The sequence below is a fragment of the Salvelinus sp. IW2-2015 genome, linkage group LG14 (assembly GCF_002910315.2).
Source record: "Salvelinus sp. IW2-2015 linkage group LG14, ASM291031v2, whole genome shotgun sequence".
Classification (NCBI taxonomy): domain Eukaryota; kingdom Metazoa; phylum Chordata; class Actinopteri; order Salmoniformes; family Salmonidae; genus Salvelinus; species Salvelinus sp. IW2-2015.
Window position 1 is genome coordinate 24,149,282 of NC_036854.1, and position 22,507 is coordinate 24,171,788.

The window sequence follows — 22,507 nt, forward strand, 5'->3', positions numbered from 1 at the left end:
ATTTCACTTTCTGATTTGAGGCAAATGTTCCACTTTATTATCACAAACTCATAAATAGAAAGGACAAGAAGATAAGGGAAGTACAGTCACCTCACAATGACGCATGAAAGAAATGAGGTGAGCATGCTTAAAGCACAAGGCATATTCCAATCRAATACAATAAACATAGAAATATAAAAACAATAGGTTTCATTTTGAGTGGAACATCCCTTTAATACATAAGTCATCAAATGGTACATAAATATCTAACTGGAGGGACTTTCACAAAGCGAAGGCCTGGTAGTCAGTGCAAATGGAGTTAAAGGTAGCGTTAAAGTACTGAGACTGTTCATATGGGGCGACGGGTTTTTCTGTTGACATCATGTTCTCCTGTTGACATTGGCTTGCATGGGTAAACTGAAGTCATGCCACATGTTGGGCCTCTGCAGCACCAGTTGCCATGATGACCCTGGGAGACACAGGGTTAACAGAGAGTGCAAGGTCAGTGACATCAGTCCTTCCTAGCTTCTCACAAACAGGGAGAATCTCAATTGCATACTCCTCACCTTCTCAAAACCCATTGGGGAAGGTCAGAGGGGAGAGACCTCTAGCTTCCTCATCCACTGGGCTTTTAGAAAGAGGCAAGAGGTACAGTGCATTCGAAAGGTATTCAGACCCCTTGACTTTTTCCACATTTTGTTACGTTACAGCCTTATTCCAAAATGGATTTTAAAAAATGTAATCAATCTACACAAGCAAAAATAGTTTTTTTATACATTTTTGTAAATTCATAGAAATTAGCAGTATTCAGACCCTTTGCTATGAGACTCGAAATGGAGCTCTGGTGCATCCTGTTTCCATTGACCATCCTTGAGATGTTTCTACAATGTGATTGGAGTCCACCTGTGGTAATTTCAACTGATTGGACATGATTTGGAAAGGCACACACCTGTCTATATAAAAGGTCCCGCAGTTGACAGTGCATGTCAGAGCAAAAACCAAGCCATGAGGTTGAAGGAATTGTCCGTAGAGCTCCGAGACAGGATTGTGTCGAGGCACAGATCTGGCGAAGGGTACCCAACATTTTCTGCTACATTGAAGGTCTCCAAGAACACAGTGGCCTCCATCATTATTAAATGGAAGAAGTTTGGAACCACCAAGGCTCTTCCTAGAGCTGGCCGCCCAGTCAAACTGAGCAATCAGGGGAGAAGGGCCTTGGTCAGGGAGGTGACTAAGAAACTGATGATCTCTCTGACAGAGCTCCAGAGTTCCTCTGTGGAGATGGGAGAACCTTCCAGAAGGACAACCATCTCTGTAGCACTCCACTAATCAGGCCTTTATGTTAGAGTGGCCAGACGGAAGCCACTCCTTAGTAAAAGGCACATGACAGCCCGCTTGGAGTTTGTCAAAAGGCACCTAAAGGACTCTCAAATCATGAGAAACAAGATTTTCTGGTCTGATGAAACCAAGATTGAACTCTTTGGCCTGAATGCAAAGCGCCATGTCTGGAGGAAACCTGGCACCATCCCTACGGTGAAGCATGGTGGTGGCAGCATCATGCTGGTGGGGATGTTTTTCAGCGCAGGGACTGGGAGACTAGTCAGGATGGAGGGAAAGATGAACGGAGCAATGTACAGAGAGATCCTTGATGAAAACCTGTTCCAGAGTGCTCAGCATCTCAGACTGGGGTGAAGGTTCACCTTCCAACAGGACATCAACTCTAAGCACACAACCAAGACAAAGCAGGAGTGGCTTCGGGACAAGTCTCTGAGTGGCCCAGCCAGAGCCTGGACTTGAACCCGATCGAACATCTCTGGAGAGACCTGAAAATAGCTGTGCAGCGATGCTCCCCATCTAACCTGACAGAGCTTGAGATGATCTGCATAGAAGAATGGGAGAAACTCCCCCAAAACAGGTGTGCCAAGCTTGTAGCATCATACCCAAGAAGACTCGAGGCTTTAATTACTGCCAAAGGTGCTTCAACAAAGTACTGAGTAAAGGGTCTGAATACTTGCTTTGTCATTGTGGGGTATTGTGTGTAGATTGATAAGGGGGGAAAAAACAATCTAATCCATTTTAGAATAAGGCTGTAACGTAACAAAATGTGGATAAAAGTCAAGGGGTCTGAACGCTTTCAGAATGCACTGTATGCAATTGAGATTCTCCCATAGTTTTCTACATAGACTCCCCAGAGAGAGCGGGGGATGGATATGCAGAAGAGGGTTCCCTCAATACCTATAGAAATAGGTGAAACCCGTTTCCTCAGATGGCTTTTCTCTAAATTCTATTAGTGTGATTAATTCAATTCTCATTGATGTTTGACTCAGACGGTCTGACATTTTGGAGAACTGGAGTTGGTAACTTCTATTCGATTTCATCCCCTTGTATAGGCCTGGTCAAACTTTTCCAGTTAGGCCCTTTACTTTTCATGCAAACTGATTAAAATCTACTGTATAACTGTAAAGGTAAAACAGTCATTGACAGAAAGGTAGCCATCTTACCAGCTTCCATTCTAACCCAGCCCAGGAGACGGTCTGAGAAGGTGAAGGGGATATGGTTCCAGAGGTCCAGCTCCAGAGTGCAGATCTGGAGGTCGTAAGGTGTGACCCTGCTGAAGAGCAGCGGGTGAGACCACTCTGGACTGGGCTTCTTCTTCAGGACAGGGGTCCTCTGGACCAGCTCCCTGGAACCGGGGAGAGTCAAGCACCTAAAACACACACAATATAAAGATAAATATATAGATGAAAACATTTTGTTCCATCCTCAAAATCCTATTTCCTCTAACTCTAAACCTAATTCCTAACCACTAAACCCTTACGCTAACCTTAATTCTAACCCTAATTGCAACCCTAAACCTAACCAGTAAACTTAAAATAGCTTGTTTCCTCATTGGAATGTGGGAAATGTCCCCACGACTGAGAATTTTCCTTGTTTTACTCTCAACACACACACACACCTAACTGTATAGTAGATGAACGCACATAAGTAGAAACAAAAATACACCAGTACACACACAACGATATCGCACCCCAGCCAACCCACACACTAGTCATATATTTACCCTTTAACATAGGTGTTCTGACAGGTGTTTGCTTTAGTGGGTAGGTTTTTGACACCAGTGACGAGAACAGTCAGTTGGCCAACGTCTTGTGGTCCAATGTGAACCTCTGTGTGGAGAAAGAAAGAAAACAAGCTAATTTCAATATAAGGGATCACCTGACCCCTACTGCTGTGAAAACACAAGCGTGTGAGGCAATGAATTGTAGAGAGCCAGCCTACCATCTGTGTGGCAAACCCAGGACGGCTGGGACATGGAGCTGAACTTCACTCTGACCAGGAGTTCTCCTGCTGTATCCTGCTCTACTCTACTCCTTTCTGGGCTCTCGGGCTATAGAGAGAGAGAAGAGACATACCTGTTTTTTCCCCCACCTCACCAACACTGCTAACCGTGTTTAAATACATTTATTTATGGATATCAAAGGGTATTTTGTGAACGTTGCTTAATGATCAGCAGTTATAACCTACCTTGGGACACAGGGGGTACCAGCTGGAGCCCTGGGTGGTGCTCTCCTCAAACATCCACCCCTCCAGAGGGACGAGAACCTCTCCCAGAAACACCTTCTTCAGAGTCCCAGAGTGCCACACAGACACCTGCAGAGTACTCCTGGACAACAGGGGGCGCTCCATCTGGCACTGTGTATCAGGGAATACAACACATCGGTGGGTGAAATACAGGGGATTCCTTAACAGTGCAGACTATTTCACTATTTTTACTATATTTTGTAGTGTTTCCTAATGAATATGACGGAGATTTTTCTCCTTACCTGTAAAACTTCATTATAAATGGGATCCGTCGTGTTCCTCTTGACAGTCGTCTTCAGTTTGCTGCTCGGAGACTTCTCCGGCAGTAGATACACTTTTACATACCTGCCCATGAGGGTTACATACAGTACAAGATAAGGAGATCTAATATGCTAATGGTTCACAATACAACACAGAGTAATAATCTGGTATCATAGGCATAGAATTACTAGAATGGGCCTCCCCATTCAAGTCAACGTTCCCATGATGGGTAGGCCATCTATTTCTATCACAGGAGGTTGGTGGCACCTTAATTGGGGAGGACGGGCTCATGGTAATGGCTGGAGCAAAATCAGGAGAATGGTATCAAATACATCAAACACATGATGCCATTCCATTCGCTCCGTTCCATCCATTATTATGAGCCGTCGTCCTCTCACCAGCCTCCTGTAATTTCTATGATGTAGTGCAGGGTTTCCCAAACTCTTTCCTGGGCCCCCCCCCCCCCTGGGTGCACATTTTGGTTTTTGCCCTATTACTACACAGCTGATTCAAATAACCAACTCATCAGCAAACTTTGATTATCTGAATCAGCTGTGTAGTGCTATGTCAAAAACCAAAACGTGCACCGGGGTGGGGGGAGGGTGTTGCCCTGGACCCGAGTTTGGGAAACCCTGAACTAGTGTATTGAGTAATACTGCTTACGGATGACACTTCTTCCTCTTGACATCTCCGTGGGCCAAGTTTCTGCAGCCGTTGATTGTGATCTCCAGGCAGGAAGTGCTGTCGTTGAAGGCAATGGCGAGCTCTAGCTCTCCCATCACACTGCCGATCTCCAAGAGATCACAGTCTGTACCAGTGCTACTAGCACTACTACCCTGTAATACAGATGAAATGTCACATTACAGCTTTAAAAGAACGCTATGACAGCAGATAGGCTATGCAGGTCTATTCTGTAATTAAGCATGCGGATGTTTTGGATGCATTCCTCTCTCGCTTCTCTGCCAGATTTGCAAGATATGAAAAAGACATGGTAACCACATAACAAACAGTAACAACAATCTGTATCTGATCAAATGTCAAATAAATTGTGAAGTTACAGGATGTTTTGCATAAGCTGCTATGTCACAAGGTTTCATATTCATTTCTCTCTCTTCATCATTAGGCCACTCAACTGACCCTCTTTCCCTCTAAGTACTCTGAGCCGAGGGAAATGTCCTCATCAGCCCCCGATGAGGAACCGCTTTGGTCATCATTCCGGCTCTTCCTGAACAGGTTGGGAAGACTGGGGCCTTTGGTTAGCTGTGAGGAGAGAAGTTGTGTCTGTTATAAATTGCACACTTTTTTTATTCATATTGTGGTGAATTCGGGGGGTAGCGCCACCAGGACTTGAACCCGGGGACCTGCGTCTGTCAGCCCAACATCTGAGGCATTACACCAAGAGGTTTGAACCTCTTGATAAAGGTCACAAGGTGTCACAGTGGCTGTTTTCCTAAAGTCTCTCCTGTCTGAAATAATTGCCAGTGTCATAATATGATAAATATCTCACTCACGTGTGTGTGGGGGGGGGGGGTCTTTTTGCTTCACCTCTTTTATGTGGACTCTTACAACAGAGTGTAATACTTTTACACACAGTTGAGGGGTTGATATTGATTTGGTTTCTCTTACATTGGTGGATTTGTTGATGTTCGTGTCAGAGAGGCTTTTCTGGCCAGCACTCTGTCCCCGGCCGTTGTACACTGTAAGCAGATCCTGTTCCACTCGCACATCCTCCTGTGATCTGGAGAACCCTGGAACCCGAAATGTAGGATAAATAACACACACAGACAGACCGTCTCCATGCATAATGTAGCACTTCTGACGTGCTGCTTGTGAACAAGCCACACTATAAATATCATACCTGATCTCGTTGCCTAGGTGCAGTTTCCTTAGCACCGTGACTATGCATAAGGATAGCTTATCAACATTACGATACGTTTTTGTGATAACGTTCAGAGGAAATGTGTCGTTGTTTTGACACCTCCTTTATTGGATCTTATTTTTCTCCCCAAGATGTACTTCAAATGACCTAACACAGATTCAAAGATCATTTCATCTCTTAGTAGAAAAGCCTTGTTCTGCCAGAGACCTTTCCTTCGTCGATACTGAAACGGATCACTTACTTCTCATGTGGCTGGTGAGGGAAACCATCAGATCCTCCATAGACTTGGTGAAGGGTTTTTTCATGGAGTTATTCAGTCCCTAGATATCATCAAATCACTAAATTATTGATAAAACATTTGACAGACCAAATCAGAATTGTGGTTTATGAAACAAAACAGAATTTGGATATCTTCATTTGACCTTACCCCTGATCTGCTAACGGATAGACCATCGTAATAGGGTGGAGGGGTTGGCGGCACGACTGCTATATAACTAGAAAATGAAACGCACACAGAGAATGCAATTTACAGTTATATGACACTGTATTCATTGTTTTCACCTGCCCCTATCCATACAATGCACTGTTTTCCCCACCAATTTCTAATGAAATTACATGTTTTTATTATTGGTCATGTACACTAAGTTCACAAAACATTAAGAATACCTGGTCTTTCCAAGACATAGAATGACCAGGTGAATCTAGATGAAAGCTATGATGCCTTATTGATGTCACTTGTTAAATCCACTTCAATTAGTGTAGATGAAGGTTAAACAAGTTAAAGAASGATTTTTAAGGCTTGAGACAATTGAGACGTGTCTGTATGCCATTCAGAGGGTGAATGGGCAAGACAAAAGATTTAAGTGCCTTTGAACAGGGTATGGTAGTAGGCGCCAGGCGCACCGATTTGTGTCAAGAACTGCAACGCTGCTGGGTTTTTCACGCTCAACAGTCTCCCCGTGTGTATCAAGAATGGTCCACAACCCAAAGGACATCCAGCCAACTTGACACAATTGTGGGAAGCATTGGAGACAACATGGGCCAGCATCCCTGTGGAACGCTTTCGACACCTTGTAGAGTCCATGCCCCGACAAAATAAGGCTGTTCTGAGGGCAAAAGGGGAAGGTGCTCCTAATGTTTGGTATACTTAGTGTACATATCTGCATCCATCTGTGTCTATATCTCTTCCAGACTGTATGGTCACATAATACAGCAGCATAGAATACGTTTGTGTAAATGAATAAATGAAGACCGCTCATCAACTTACCTCAACCTCTGGTAGGACTTCAGTAGTTTCTCCCCAATAGTCTCATGCATATCTGTAAAATATTAGAATATTGCTATAGCTGCCAACAGTAGTCCACAGATGGCTGTTTCTATCATCTTTTGCCATTCTACATATTTTGCCATGCGACAGAGAGAACATTTTTGCAGTTTTAAAACTAACTTCATGCAATTCTACTCATTTTGCTGCAGGGCCCTAAGCGACACTTACAGTGCCTTCAGAAAGTATTCATACCCCTTTAATTTTTCCACATTTTGTCGTGATTAAAATGGATTTGTCATTTTTAGTCAATGGTCTTAACAATTTTTCTTTTTTCTTTTTATAAAACACCACTATATCTACGTTTTCAACCTCCTGAGTCAGTACGTGTTAGAATCACCTTTGGCAGCTATTACAGCTGTGTGTCTGTCTGGATTGTGCAACATTTGCCCATTTATACTTTACAAAATTCTTAAAGCTCTGTCAAATTGGTTGTTGATCATTGCTCGACAATCATTTTGAGGTCTTCTCATAGATTTTCAAGTAGATTTAAGTCAAAACTGTAACCTTTAGACTTTTACTCAAGTATAATTTTACTGGGTGACTTTTACTTTTACTTGAGTCATTTTCTATTAAGGTATCTTTACTTTTACTCAAGTATGACAGTTGAGTACTTTTCCCACCACTGCATATCAGTACATACTCTACACACAAGTAGGTCTCATGGGGGAGAGGCGTTGTGATGTGTTTCTTTAATAATTTCTAAACCATGTTTGCTATTCACTTGCACTATATAAGATGGAAGCGAGTTCCATGCACTCACGACTCTGTATAATACTGTACGTTTCTTTGAATTGGTTCTGGTCCTGGGGACTGTGAAAAGACCTCTGGTGGCATGTCTGGTGGGGTAAGTGTGTGTGGCAGTGCTGTGTGTAAGTTGACTATGCAAACAATTTGGAATTTCCAACACATTAATGTTTCTTATAAAAACAAGAAATTATGCAGTCAGTCTTTCCTCAACTCTCAGCCAAGAAAGACTGGCATGCATAGTATTAATATTAGCTCTCTGATTACAATGAAGAGCAATACACCCCACTCTGTTCTGGGCCAGCTACAGCTAAACTAGGTCTTTCCTTGCAGCACTCGACCACACGACTTGACAATATTCAAGATAAGACAAAACTAGAGCCTGCAGGACTTGGTTTTTGGAGTGTGGTGTCAAAATAGCAGAGCATCTCTTTGTTACGGACAGACCTCTCCCCATCTTTACAACCATTGAATCTATATGTTTTGACCATGGCAGTTTACAATCTAAGGTAACACCAAGTAATTTAGTCTCCTCAACTTGTTCAACAGCCAGACCATTCATTAGCAGATTCAGCTGAGGTCTAGAACTCATTGTACGAAATACAATCCTCTTAGTTTTAGAGATGTTCAGGACCAGTTTATTACCGGCCACCCATTCCAAAAGGGATTAATTGACTTCATTAGCTGTGGTTGCTGATGCGTGTATGGTTGAATCATCAGCATACATGGACACACATGCTTTGTTTAATGCCAGTTGTAGGTCATTGGTAAAAATAGAAAAGAGTAGAGGCCCTAGAGAGCTGCCCTGTGGTACACCACACTTTACATTTTTGACAATAGAGAAGCTTCCATTAAAGAAAACCCTCTGAGTTGTATTAGAGAGATAGCTCTGAATCCACGATATGGCAGAGGTTGAAAAACCTTAACATGTTGTTGCGAAAACATATGTGTTATGGTCAATAATATCAAAGGCTGCCCTGAAATCTAACAGCACGGCTCCAATAAGGTTCTTATCAATTTATTTCAACCAATCATCAGTCATTTGTGTCATTGCAGTACATGTTGAGTGCCCTTCTCTTTAAGCATGCTGAAAGTCTGTTGTTAATTTGTTTACAGAGAAATAGCATTTCCAATTTTTCCAACAGTTTGCTAAGAGCTGGCAGCAAGCTGATAGGTCTGCTGTTAGAACCAGTAAAGGTCGCTTAACTACTCTTGGGTAGTGGAATGACTTTGGCTTCCCTCCAGGCCTGAGGACAAAAACTTTTACCTCTAGGCTCAGATTAAAGATTTGACAGATAGTTGACTCTGTAGACACTCCTACCATCCTCAGTAGCGTTCCATCTAAGTTGTCAATGCCAGGAGGTTTCTCATTATTGATCAATAACAATAATTTTTCCACCTCTCCACACTAACTACAAAAATCAAACTTACAATACAATGTTTTTTTATGCATGAGTATGATTCGTTGTTGGCATTTCCTGCCTAAGTTTACCCACTTTGCCAATTAAGTCATCATGAAAATAATTGGCAACATGAAATGGTTTTGTGATGAATATGCCATCTGATTTTATCTTTCTGAACCTAATTTCATTTAAAGTACTCCAAGTTTTTCCCATCATTCTTTATATAATTGATCTTGGCTTTCTAATACAGTTTCTTATTTTTGTTAAGGTAAGTCACAAAATGTCTCAATTTGCAGTAAGTCAACCAGTTAGATGTGCAGCCAGACTTAGCCACTCCTTTTGCCCCATCTCTTTCAACCATACAGTTTTTCAATTTTTCATCAATCCATGGAGCCTTATTCCGTATTTATGTGGAAAAATGTAAAAGGATTTGTCCGCCATTATTGCGGCACTGGTCTGGCTGTAACGCACACTGTATGTCTAGTAACGTTAATTTTAAAAATCTAACACAGCGGTTGCATTAATAACTAATGCATCTTTCATTTGCTGTCCAACCTGTATTTTTTAGTCAAGTTTACGATTATTTATCGATTAGATTAGGTGCCTCTCCAAGATGGCGCCGGCCAGAATGCATGAAATGBTGCTACTGRTCACATTGTATAACCACRATTTGTGCTGCTAAATATGCACATTTTCGAACAAAACCTATATGCATTGTGTAATATGATGTTACAGGACTGTCATCTGATGAAGTTTATCAAGGTTAGTCAAATTATATATTTTGCTTTTGCTGGATTGTTACGATCGCTAACATTTGCTGCTGGTAAATGCGGTTGTGTTTCTGGCTATTGTGGTAAGCTAATATAATGCTATATTGTGTTTTCGCTGTAAAACACTTAAAAAATCTGACATATTGGCTGGATTCACAAGATGTTGGGCTTTCATTTGCTGTACGCTGTGTATTTTTCAGAAATGATTTATGATGAGTAATTAGGTATTTGACGTTGGTCTCTGTAATTATTCTGCCTGCATCGACGCTATTTCAGATTGCAGCTGCAATGTAGAACTGTGATTTATACCTGAAATATGCACATTTTTCTAACAAAACATATGCTATACAATAAATATGTTATCAGACTGTCATCTGATGAAGTTTTTTCTTGGTTAGTGGCTATTTATATCTTTATTTGGTCGAATTAGTGATGGCTACCTATGCAGGAAAAAAATGGTGGGAAAAAAAAGTTGTGTCTTTTGCTATGGTGGTTAGCTAATAGAAATACATATTGTGTCTTCCCTGTAAAACATTTAAAAAATCGGAAATGATGGCTGGATTCACAAGATCTGTATCTTTCATCTGGTGTCTTGGACTTGTGATTTCATGAACATTTGATTATATGATATCCCTGTAGCTTTAGGCTAGGCTATGCTAGTCTGCTTTTTTGATGGGGGGGATCCCGGATCCGGGTTTGTGGCTAGTTAGAGGTTAACAGTTCTGACAGTCAGTTTCTTAACAGGTGCATGTTTATCAATAATTATAAGAAGTAATTTCATCATCCACAGAAGAGTCACAGCAAAATATTTTGTATGATCTCTTATACACTATTTTAGGCCTAGCTTTTGGAACTTTGACTTTCCTGGATATAGCCACCATATTGTGATCACTGCATCCAATGGGTACGGATACAGCTTTAGAACAAAGTTCTACAGTATTAGTAAAAATGTGATCAATACATGTGGATGATCTTGTTCCTGTAGTGTTAGTAAATACCCTGGCAGGTTGATTAATAACTTTTACCAGATTACAGGCACTGGTTGCGGTGAGAAGCTTCCTCTTGAGTGGACAGCTTGATGAAAACCAGTCAATATTCAGGTCCCTGAGAAAGTAGACTTCTCTGTTTACATCACATACATGATCAAGCATTTCACACATTCACTTGGTGGCCTATATAGCAACACCCCAAAAGAAAAGGCTTTAGATGTGCCAGGTGAACCTGCAAACACAACACTTCAATAACACTTGACATGAGATGTTCTCTAAGTATTACAGGGATATGGCTCTGAATATATAGAGCAACACTTCTCTCATTAGCATTCCTGTGTCTTCTATAGATGTTATATCCTTGTATTGCTACTGCTGTAACATCAACATTAATTATCTAAGTGAGACTCAGAAATGTATTATATATTCATGTTGTCTGATGAATCTCCACCTAAATCTTCCTGTGGTCCATCTTCAGTTTCTCCAAGATCATTCCCCTCACTTTGTCCTCAGACTCTGTCCTGGTCTCATGTGGAGATTCTGCAATTCCGTCCTCAACAATGTTGTTTCCGACTTGATTGTCCCTCGACATAGTCATGGATTCCCATACAGAACTGATGTCCTCTCTCAATGACTTACAGACTGTTGTCATCTTGCCATTCTGTTTAAACTCATCGTGCTGACCCTGGGAGAACTGCAAACTGTTCTTCAGGTCCTGGACCTCTTTGGTCACGTCGTCCATTCTTTTATTAGTTTATTAGTTGACACCAGTATTTGGACACAACACTTCAAGCTATTTTCTTGTTGTTGTAACAACTGCTTGTGGAACTATTTTTGTTTGTTTAAAAGATACTTCACATGTGATAGATAGACACCATTGTCTTCAACGGTACTCCCACGGGTTTTGGTCATTGTCATGGTAGCAACGTAGGTTACGCTATTAATCCTCGCAGTTCCAGACCGTGTCGCGGTCTGCGTTCAAGCCCTCAAGAAAACCCAGCAAACTTGATAAGCAGCTAGCAAGCTGCTACGCCAAGCAGCTCCTCACATCCGGCCTTAGTCAGCAGGCTCACTGGACAGATAGTAGCAGTCCCAGCAACTGATGCCAACAGCATCATGGGATCCAAACTCAAAAGGTAGCTAGCTAGTAACTAAACTTTCTCAATAGACTTTCAAAACAACAAACCGAGCTCTCCCGCGTTCCGTGTTCAACAGGAAGTGACGCGAGTGGGTGTTTCCCGTCCATCCAAGTGATGCGAGTGGGTGTTTCCTGCTCCCCCATGCTTGAGTGCTACTCAGTAGTGTGTTGTATTGGATTTTCCCCTAACATAACGCTTTGTATTCAGGACAAAGAAGTGTATTGCTTTGCCACATTTTTTAAATGTTTTACTTTAGTGCCTTCTTGCAAACAGGATGCATGCTTTGGAATATTTTTTATTCTGTACAGGCTTCCTTCTTTTCACTCTGTCAATTAGGTTAGTAATGTGGAGTAACTACCGTGTTGTTGATCCTGTAACTGTTTTAAAGTCACCATGCCTCATGCTGAAATCCCTGAGCGGTTTCCTTTGTAGTGACTGGGTGTATTGAGACACCATCCAAAGAGTAATTAAAAAATTCTTCATGCTCAAAGGGATATTCTATGTCTGTTTTTCTATTTGTACCCATCTACTAATAGGTGCCCTTCTTTGCATGGCATTGGAAAAACTCCCTGGTCTTTGTGGTTGAATCTGTGTTTGAAATTCCCTGCTCGACTAAGGGACCTTACAGATAATTGTATGTGTGGGGTACAGAGATGAGGTAGTCATTCAAAAATCACGAATAACACTATTGTTGCACACAGAGTGAGTCCATGCAACTTATTATGTGACTTAAGCACATTTTTCATTAATTTGTACAAATTCAGAAAAACGTCATTCCTCTTTGACATTATGGGGTAGGCCAGTGACAAAAAAACCTCCGCTGTTTAATACATTTTAAATTCAGGCTGTAACACAACACAATGTGGAAAAAGTCTAAGGGTGTGAATACTTTCTGAAGGCACTGTATGTTGCATATGTCTAGAAACAGCACTGAGTACACACACAATTTAATATTGCTGTTATGGACTTTCTCCCACTCTCCCAGGCGATGTCGTAGCAGAGAAGCAACAATGCATTATTTAGTCAAAGTCAGCTGATGTAGAAGATCACGAAGAAAACAACTGAAAATACGTCTTCCCGTATGAGGTATTATTTAACAAGTAATGTATAGCTGTATTTGTTGGTATATAAGGCATATTATTTATGAGTGAATTAGTATAGGAGGAGGAGTATAGGAGTATAGGAAGTATAGGAGTATAGGAAACAAACCTGCATCAGGTGGAAATTTCTTGGCCCTCTCTTCCACAAACCACTCCCCAGACCTGAACTTCACCTCTCTGAGAAGTGGATTTTAGATTAATTAACCTTTGTTTAGACTACAAAGGAAATACTGTACCTTTTGTCTTAACAAGTTAAAACGCCTTARTCATTGATAAGGATTAGAGGATAACAACAATATAAATGTTAGTCTATATTACAGTCAACCACGGTTATAGTGCTGACATTCTATGTTACGGCGCTGACATGACATCTATGCTATGGCATTGACATGCGTCCTACCTGTAGGCGTGGCAGACGGTGCACTTCCAGTCCAGCGCGGACACGCCCACGCGGCACTTGTTGCAGATGCGGTGACTGCAGCCTCGGCACACAGCGCCCGAGTTCCAGAACTTGCCCAGTGGCCTCTGACAACGGGCGCACGTCCTCTCGCTGTATTGCCGGGCAAAACTCTTTGCACCTTTCCTCCGGATGTCCTGTAGTTCCATCTTCAGCCTCCTGTAAAAGCAGATGGTGGCAGGTGGAGTTACAGTAGCAATGGCAGTGCTTTAACAACTGTACTTTACAGTCCTCTTTACATCCGTATTTTCTGTACATTTCTGAAGTAGCTGCTTTGCTGCATTCATTCAAATTGACTGCCTCATATCATTTCTAATAAACCATAAAACAACAACTATGAATCCTATTTTGAGGGGCACCATTGTTATTGTCACCACAGATCCTAAAAACCCCTCAAAGGGGAGTTGTTGTACAGTGTCCATGCAGTAAATGTGAAACACTTGGCTTAAGTAATGTGAATAATATTGCTTACCTGATCCTGTCCTCCTCCGTGCTGCGCAGAAGTTTGTCCCTCTGAAGAACCTCTAGAACCTTCTCTCGTTCCAGAGCCTTGAGCAGACTCAGATCCATCTCGAAAAATGGGTCTCTTTCTCTCTCTCACTTCCACTCTGTACTCTTCTTCTTTTTCTTCTTCTCTCTTCCCCACTCTACCTCTCTAGTCTCTCCTTTTCTCTCTCCTCCCTTTCTTCCACCTTCTGTTTCTTTCTATAGGGTACCGGATGCTTCTGCAAGCTGGACAAAGTCTTCACTTGTTACCAGACTGAGGGCAGAATGAAGGTCATGTTCATTTCGCTGCACAGTCAAAGACATCCCCTCTTCCGTCACGATATTCACAGAAGCTCTCTCCGCTTCGCATCACAGACCTCAATATGGATTGGTCCTCAATGTTTCCTCTCCGGTGACCCGCCCCACCTCTTACGCGCTGCTCTCTACCCCCTCCATAGTGTTGCACCCATCTAAAGAGTGACAGACAGGGAGCGTAAACTTTGACCTATAGTTGCAGGGATCCTCTTCTCAAAGTCCGATGGCTGATGTACACTTCGCTCACTAGGACAAGAAAAGAGCAACCAGTCAGTCAGTCATTGCAGTCCTCCCAATAACGGCCCACTCACTAAGGCAGAACAATGAAATACCAACAGAATTACAATGTCATATGATACACTTTAGAATTAGATGCTGTGCATAGAAAGTGCTACAGTATCAGACTCATTTGATAACCAATTGAACGTATCTCCCGACTCGCGACTCCTGTACATTCATTTCCTCCTACGACGTCAAAGTCACAGTGCTTTGCTCAGAATAGTAAATCACATTTGGTCCGGCCACAGGGCCCAGAACGCTCCTCTCACAGCAAGCTGCCTGCCGCTGTTACAGTACTGTAGCAATGCTTCATTGAAGGCAGCACAAAGCAGGACCACACACACACACGTCAACCAAATGCCAACCGCTGCATTATTAACGATGCATCTATTTTATTTTCTCAGAGCGAGTATATTTTTGTTTGGAAGTGGGAATGTGAAGTATGGAGAGAAAGGGGGAAAGTGCTTATCAGTGACTGGATGCCACCCTGTGTTGGTAGATAMAGGTCTGTCTCTGCCATTTTCCAGGGCAGCAGAGGGCCACTGTAAACAATCAGTGTCAAATGTGATTAGGGCCCATTGGGGAAGCAGCAGTGTCTTTATGTCCAAAATGGCACCCTATTCCCTACATTGTTCACTACTTTTGACCAGAGCCATATGGGCTCTGTTCAAAAGAAGTGCACTATATAGGGAATAGGGTTCCATTTGGGAAGCTTTATCCTTATGTCTCAGAGAGGGAGTGGACAGGAGACTCTGACTAGTTATCAACCTTATATGCTTTTAAAGGCAGGCTGCACTTTGTCCATCAGTGGTCAAATAGGCCTTTAAAGTCTGTAGCAGAGAGCGTGTAACAAATCAGTAGCAGCTTTGTTTTCTTCTATCAAATCATGTTTAATGATTGAGCATTATTTAAATGTTTCAAGACAGTCAATGGTATAATAATATAGTTATACTCCAGTTGTTGCTATGCAAACATATCTCCCACATTGTTTCTTTGGGGTGCAGGGTGTTCAAGTTGGGTTTGTAAAGTTCTTATGAGGCATTTTCAAGAGCCGCGGGAGAATGTAAAAAATACTAATAAATTCAAATAAAAAATATATATTCAGAACATATTCAGACCCCTTGACTTTTTCCACATTTTGTTACGTTACAGTCTTATTAAAAAATGGATTAAACCGTTTTTTCCCCCTCATCAAACTACAAATAATACCCCCACAATGACAAAGCAAAAACAGGTTTTTAGAACTTTTATCAAATGTATTTAAAAAAAATACAACTGAAATATCACATTTACATAAGTATTAAGACCCTTTACTCAGTACTTTATTGAAGCACCTTGGGCAGCGATTACAGCCTCGAGTCTCATGGGTATGACGGTGCCTGCTTGGCACACCTGAGTTTCTCCCATTCTTCTCTGCAGATACTCTCAAGCTTTGTCAGGTTAGATGGGGCGCATCGCTGCACAGCTTTTTTCAAGTCTCTCCAGAGATGTTCGATCTGATTCAAGTTCGGGCTTTGGCTGGGCCACTCAAGAACATTCAGAAACTTGTCCTAAAGCCACTCCAGTGTTGTCTTGGCTGTGTGCTTAGGTTCATAGTCCTGTTGGAACAATGACCCTTCTCCCAGTCTGAGGTCCTGAGCACTGTTGAGCAGGTTTTCATCAAGGATCACGCTGTATTTTGCTCCGTTCATCTTTCCCTCGATCCTGACTAGTCTCCCAGTCCATGCCGCTGAAAAACCTCCCAACATCATGATGCTGCCACCACCATGCTTCAACTGTAGGGGTGGTATTGGCCAGGTGATGAGCCGTGTCGGGTTTCCTCCAGACGTGACACATAGCATTCAGGCCAAAGAGTTCAATCTTGCTTTCATCAGACCTTGTTTCTCATCATCTGAAAGTCCTTTAGGTGCCTTTTGACAAACTCCAAGAGGGCTGTCATGTGCCTTTTACTAAGGAGTAGCTTCCGTCTGGCCACTCTACCATAAAGGCCTGATTGTTGGAGTGCTGCAGAGATGGTTGTCCTTCTGGAAGGTTCTCCCATCTCCACAGAGGAACTATGGAGCTCTGTCAGAGTGGACCATTGGGTTTCTTGGTCACCACCCTGACTAAGGCCCTTCTCCCCTGATTGCTCAGTTTGGCCAAATGGCCAGGTGGCCAGCTCTAGAGTCTTTGTGGTTCCAAAATGATTCCATTTAGAATGATGGAGGCCACTGTGCTCTTGGGGACCTTCAATGCTGTAGAAATGGTGTGGTACCCTTCCCCAGATCTGTGCGGCCAATTCTTTCGACCACATGGCTTGGTTTTGCCTTGACATGCACTGGTGTGTGCCTTTCCAAATCATGTCCAATCAATTGAATATTTTTATTTATTTTATTTCACCTTATTTTAACCAGGTAGGCTAGTTGAGAACAAGTTCTCATTTGCAACTGCGACCTGGCCAAGATAAAGCATAGAGTGTGAACAGACAACAACACAGAGGTACACATGGAGTAAACAATAAACAAGTCAATAACATGGTAGAAAAAAGAGAATCTATATACAATGTGTGCAAAAGCCATGAGGAGGTAGCAATAAATCGAATAATTACAATTTAGCAGATTAACACTGGAGTGATAAATCATCAGATGATCATGTGCAAGTAGAGATACTGGTGTGCAAAAGAGCAGAAAAGTAATAAATAAAAGCAGTATGGGGGGTGAGGTGGTAAATTGGGTGGGCTATATACCGATGGACTATGTACAGCTGCAGCGATCGGTTAGCTGCTCGGATAGCAGATGTTTAAAGTTGTTGAGGGAGATAAAAGTCTCCAACTTCAGAGATTTTTGCAATTCGTTCCAGTCGCAGGCAGCAGAGAACTGGAAGAAAGGCGTCCAAATGAGGTTTTGGCTTTAGGGATGATCAGTGAGATACACCTGCTGGAGCGCGTGCTACGGGTGGGTGTAGCCATCGTGACCAGTGAACTGAGATAAGGCAGCACTTTACCTAGCATAGCCTTGTAGATGACCTGGAGCCAGTGGGTCTGAGGACGAACATGTAGCGAGGGCCAGCCGACTAGGGCATACAGGTCGCAGTGGTGGGTCGTATAAGGTGCTTTAGTAACAAAACGGATGGCACTGTGATAAACTGCATCCAGTTTGCTGAGTAGAGTATTGGAAGCAATAATATGCCACAGGTGGACTCCAATCAAGTTGTAGCAAAATCTCAAGGATGATCAATGGAACAGGATACACCAGAGCTCAATTTCGAGTCTCATAGCAGAAGTTCTGAATAGTTATGTAAATAAGGTATTTCTGTTTTTTAATAAATTTGCAAACATTTCAAAACACCTGTTTTCACTTTGTCATTATGGGGTATTGTGCGTAGATTGTTGAGGGAAAAAAAGTTATATAATCCATTTTAGAATAAGGCTGTAAAGTAACAAAATGTGGAAAAAGTGAAGGGGTCTGAATACTTTCTGAATGCACTATATATAACTATGTGTATACAGTTGAAGTCGTAAGTTTACATACACCTTAGCCAAATACATTTCAATTAAGTTTTTCACAATTCCTGACATTTAATCCTACTCAGAATTCCCTGTCTTAGGTCAGTTAGGATCACCACTTTATTTAAAAAATGTGAAATGTCAGAAAGATAGTAGAGAGAATGATTTATTTCAGATTTTATTTCTTTCATCACATTCCCAGTGGGTCAGAAGTTACGATACACTCAATTAGTATTTGGTAGCATTGCCTTTAAATGGTTTAACTTGGGTCAAACATTTTGGGTAGCCTTCCACAAGCTTCCTACAATAAGTTGGGTGAATTTTGGCCCATTCCTCCTGACAGAGCTGGTGTAACTGAGTCAGGTTTGTAGGCCTCCTTGCTCGCACACACTTTTCCAGTTTTGCCCACAAATTTTCTACAGGATTGAGGTCAGGGCTTTGTGATGGCCACTCCAATACCTTGACTTTGTTGTCCTTAAGCCATTTTGCCACAACTTTGTAGAATAATAGTGAAGAAATCAAAACTTTGAAATAACACATATGGATTCATGTAGTTACCAAAAAAGTGTTAAACAAATTTTTGAGATTCTTTTTATTCTTCCAAGTAGCCACCATTTGCCTTGATGACAGTTTTGCACACTCTTGGCATTCTCTTAATAATATCATCTTTGTATCTCAGAATCATTGTAATGTGGTTAACCTTAAAAGTCTAAATGAAAATTGTTCAAATCTAAAAGTGCCCTTAGATCGTGGGAAAAAGCCGTACTTGACAGTTGCTCTTGAATCATTCCCACGGTGAATGGCTATGCCTGCTACGCTATGAAAACCCACACTCTTGCAGAGACTTCGATATCACCGTTGCAATTGATATGGTTAAAACGAGGGGCACAACTTTCACTGGGGACATGGGGGAAATGGCCCCCCCACACATTCTGAAATTGCATTTTTGTCCCCCCCAGTTTTATCATTGAAATGTGATACAAAATGAGGCAACGGTGTAGTTTAGGACCATGCGTACGTCTCCGAGCGGTCGGGTTGGCTGTTTGAAGTGTATCCGAGTGGATAAAAAAATTAAAAATAAATTATGTTCCCCCCACTTCTAAAACCAAAGCTGCACCCCTGGTGAAAACAATGTCTATGTAGAGGCACAGAAAGAAGCACAGAAACTCACATCAGTACCTTTGTCAGATAACACTGTTAAACTTAGAATTCATGCTATTGCTAGCAATCAAGAGGAAACTGACTGAACGACTCAAAAACTCTCCAGCTTATGCTCTCCAAATGGATGCACGCCTGTTAGCAAAACTATGTGGCGATGTGGGATCAGAGCATGACAATGTTCTATTTCACACCGAGGCTTGGTGGTTATTGAGGGGGAGTGTTGGAACAATTTTTTGCATTGATAAAGGAATGGTTGTCATTCACAATTGATGTAAAAAATAAATACATTTTTTWAAATAAAAAAATAAATTAAAGACTTGGTTGACTTTCTGTGTAATGAAAAGAAAATAACAGAAAACAGCATCAGTATGTGTCCCGCAAGAGTGATGACTGCTCACCTCCAATGCTTGGAAGAGCACTCTGGGAACTACTTCCCAATTCGTTTGACTGTGATCCTAGTTCAGTTGACATGCTGGTAAGTGGAATTGAACAGTTGATCGAGCTGTCATGTGACCAAATGCTGCAGACAACGAATTCCCGGGTCCTTACGAAGGAGTTTTGGTTCCTGACTCAAAGGGAATATACCCTGCCGTCTCCCTCTGATCATTAATGCAGAGTTCAAGACACCTGGGAACTCGGAACTGGGAACTCGGAAATCTCTAACTTCCGACTTTAGTGCGTTCAAGACAACTGGGAACTCGGAAAGAAACAAGCTCTGACTGGGAAGATTGTTTTGAAAGGTCATCCAACTCAGAATTCCAATTCGGGTACTCTGGCCTGTTTCTAGAGCTCTGCCTTTCCGACCTAAAGATCACTAAAGCCATGATTTGACCTCATATTTCTCAGAATTCCCAATTGTCTTGAAAGCACCATCAAACTCATGGTAGGCTAAACTTCGCCAGCTCATATCTGTGTGAAGCTGGACTCTGTGCTCGTGTCTGCATTAAAAAAAAAATTAAATATCGATTCAGGTCGGATGTGACTGCAGAGATGAGGTGTGCGCTGTCGACCACTTCCCCTAACTTTGTGAAGCTCCGACGTGACATGCATCAAGCACACCCATCTCATTGGTGGTAGTGAGCTAAGAGATATTATCTCAGACTCATTTGCAATTGACTGTCACAGCCCCACAATAAATGTATGTGATGGTGAGTTGAGAAGGCGATCAGAAGTACTGTTAGAATGTTTCCAATTGACTGCCATAGACACAAGTAAAAAAGTAAACTGTCTGTTAATAACATATTTTTTCACATGGTCGGGGTCGCAAGAATTTTCTGATTTCAAAATGGGGTCGAGGGCAAAGAAAACTTGGGAGCCCCTGCTTTAGTCTGACTTCAATGCCATTGGCAGTGCTACATTTGAGTGGAAAATGTCAGTCAGTTTCTGACTGACATTTTAACTGTCATGGTGAAGTGCACTAATTTCATGAATACAGGCACAAGTTAGACCACCATGATTTAGCTTAAGTGTGGTTAAACGGGGATGATGACTTCCCAGAAGTGACAGTGACCCGATCGCATACCACCACAGTAGTGACAGTAAGAGGACACCCCTGACTCTGTGTGTGTGTGTGTGTGTGTGTGTGTGTGTGTGTGTGTGTGTCTGCTGTGAGAACTGCACTAAATGCACATGGGGCCCTCTGACACATTTCCCTAGCAGATAGATGTTTCCTGGAAGCCCTGAGTTAGCTTGCTACTAACCAATACAGGCACCACTCAACTCTGCCAAAGATATGTACATAGCAACAGAGAACTCCACTCTTTCTACATATTCACAGATCACCATGGATTCCAAATAAAGATCCTCGGAATAGGTTGCATTTCTCACCCAGGGTTGGGGGAAATTCCTTTTCAATTCACTAATTTCCCACCAGGGAAATGGAATTGACCCCAACACAGTTCCTCCCACAAGAGGAGCTCCTAGCGCAGTATAGTCTGTCTCTGTCTGACCCTTAGTTAACCATTGCCTCATCACTATTGAACGCTCTTTGATCTCAAAGTCTGTACCTATTGTCTGGTCACACAGTCCAAACAGAGCTTTGTGACTGTGTTGTGACTGTGTGACCTGTCTGGTACTGCTAGTGTTTGGTCAGCTGAGGCAGTCCTGGTCACCTTCCCTTGCAGCGTCCTTTGTGAGCTTCGCAGATAGCCCCCACATTTCCACATACATTTACAATGATAACATTCACTCAACACTCATACAGAATTATGGCCATTGATCTCTGTGTACGCTAGACAATGGAAACATCTGATACCTAATAGTAACCTACCATTCAATAAAATAGTCAATCCTTTCCCCCATTGAAATTATTGATCGCTGGCATGCTTAAAGTGTTTAGTAGGACAATGGAGATATTTAATGGTATGACTTTGACAACACAAAGTGATATCAAATTTAACAAGCACAATAGAAATCTACGCATTGCTTTTCACCAGATTGAGAATAAAATAAAATGTCAAACACAATGCTCACAGCCATTAAGACAAATCCTTGCCCTTTAAATACTGTTGGTCATGTACCTCTTTAGCGTACTGCTGAACATTGCAGTAACGAAATACACAGGAATGACAGTCAATCATTAGGCCTAAACTGTGGATGCCACTGGAAGGATTGACTTCAGCAAAGTTTAAGCAGACTACCAAGCTGAGGAGTTCACCTCAAGGAATAGGCTAATTTCTTTATTTTATCTACAAAATGCCATTATGGCAAACTAATCTAACAATACAAATCAAATGGTGGCACTTACTGAAGAACAGTTACCAGCTGCGTGAACCGTGTCCTCCTAAAACAGCATCTCCCCCAGAAAGTGAAACTGTCAGATGAAGACAGGGTCTTACCTCGGTGCAGCGTTGTGCTTATGAGTGGTCACCCTGAGAGACAGATTCTTATGAAGAGACAATCAAGGCAACAGTGGAAACACACATCACTTTTTGCTTCCTTCCTTCCTGCTGTCACACAACTGCAGCCTTTACAGAGCTGAGGTGAATGAGGTTTGTTGAAGTGGACGAGTGTGCAATTTCATCTTCCTTTTATTTTCTTTGAGTGCCAGGGGGCTGCTGAGTGTAGCAGTGGCAGACGTCAAATGACTCAGTGTCGTTGGAATCCCATTGTGAGATTCTTTTGTTGTCTTGCTGTGTAAAATGACTCTTTGT

At 42.1% G+C, this 22,507-nt stretch overlaps 1 protein-coding gene across 1 annotated transcript; it reads right to left on the reverse strand.

Moving 5' to 3' along the window:
* Positions 1-14: 14 nt before the first annotated feature.
* On the reverse strand, positions 15-22,324 carry LOC111972732 (synaptotagmin-like protein 3). Its single transcript, XM_023999793.1, has 16 exons — positions 22,102-22,324; positions 14,103-14,677; positions 13,574-13,789; positions 13,283-13,350; positions 6,969-7,020; positions 6,129-6,195; positions 5,943-6,021; positions 5,449-5,570; positions 4,960-5,082; positions 4,486-4,658; positions 3,804-3,906; positions 3,505-3,672; positions 3,259-3,367; positions 3,041-3,146; positions 2,481-2,686; positions 15-448 (listed from the first exon to the last, which is right to left on the reverse strand). Exons 2-16 carry the CDS (start codon positions 14,198-14,200, stop codon positions 360-362), a joined length of 1,779 nt encoding a protein of 592 aa, XP_023855561.1. The 5' UTR covers positions 14,201-14,677; positions 22,102-22,324; the 3' UTR covers positions 15-359.
* Between the last annotated feature and the right edge of the window lie 183 nt (positions 22,325-22,507).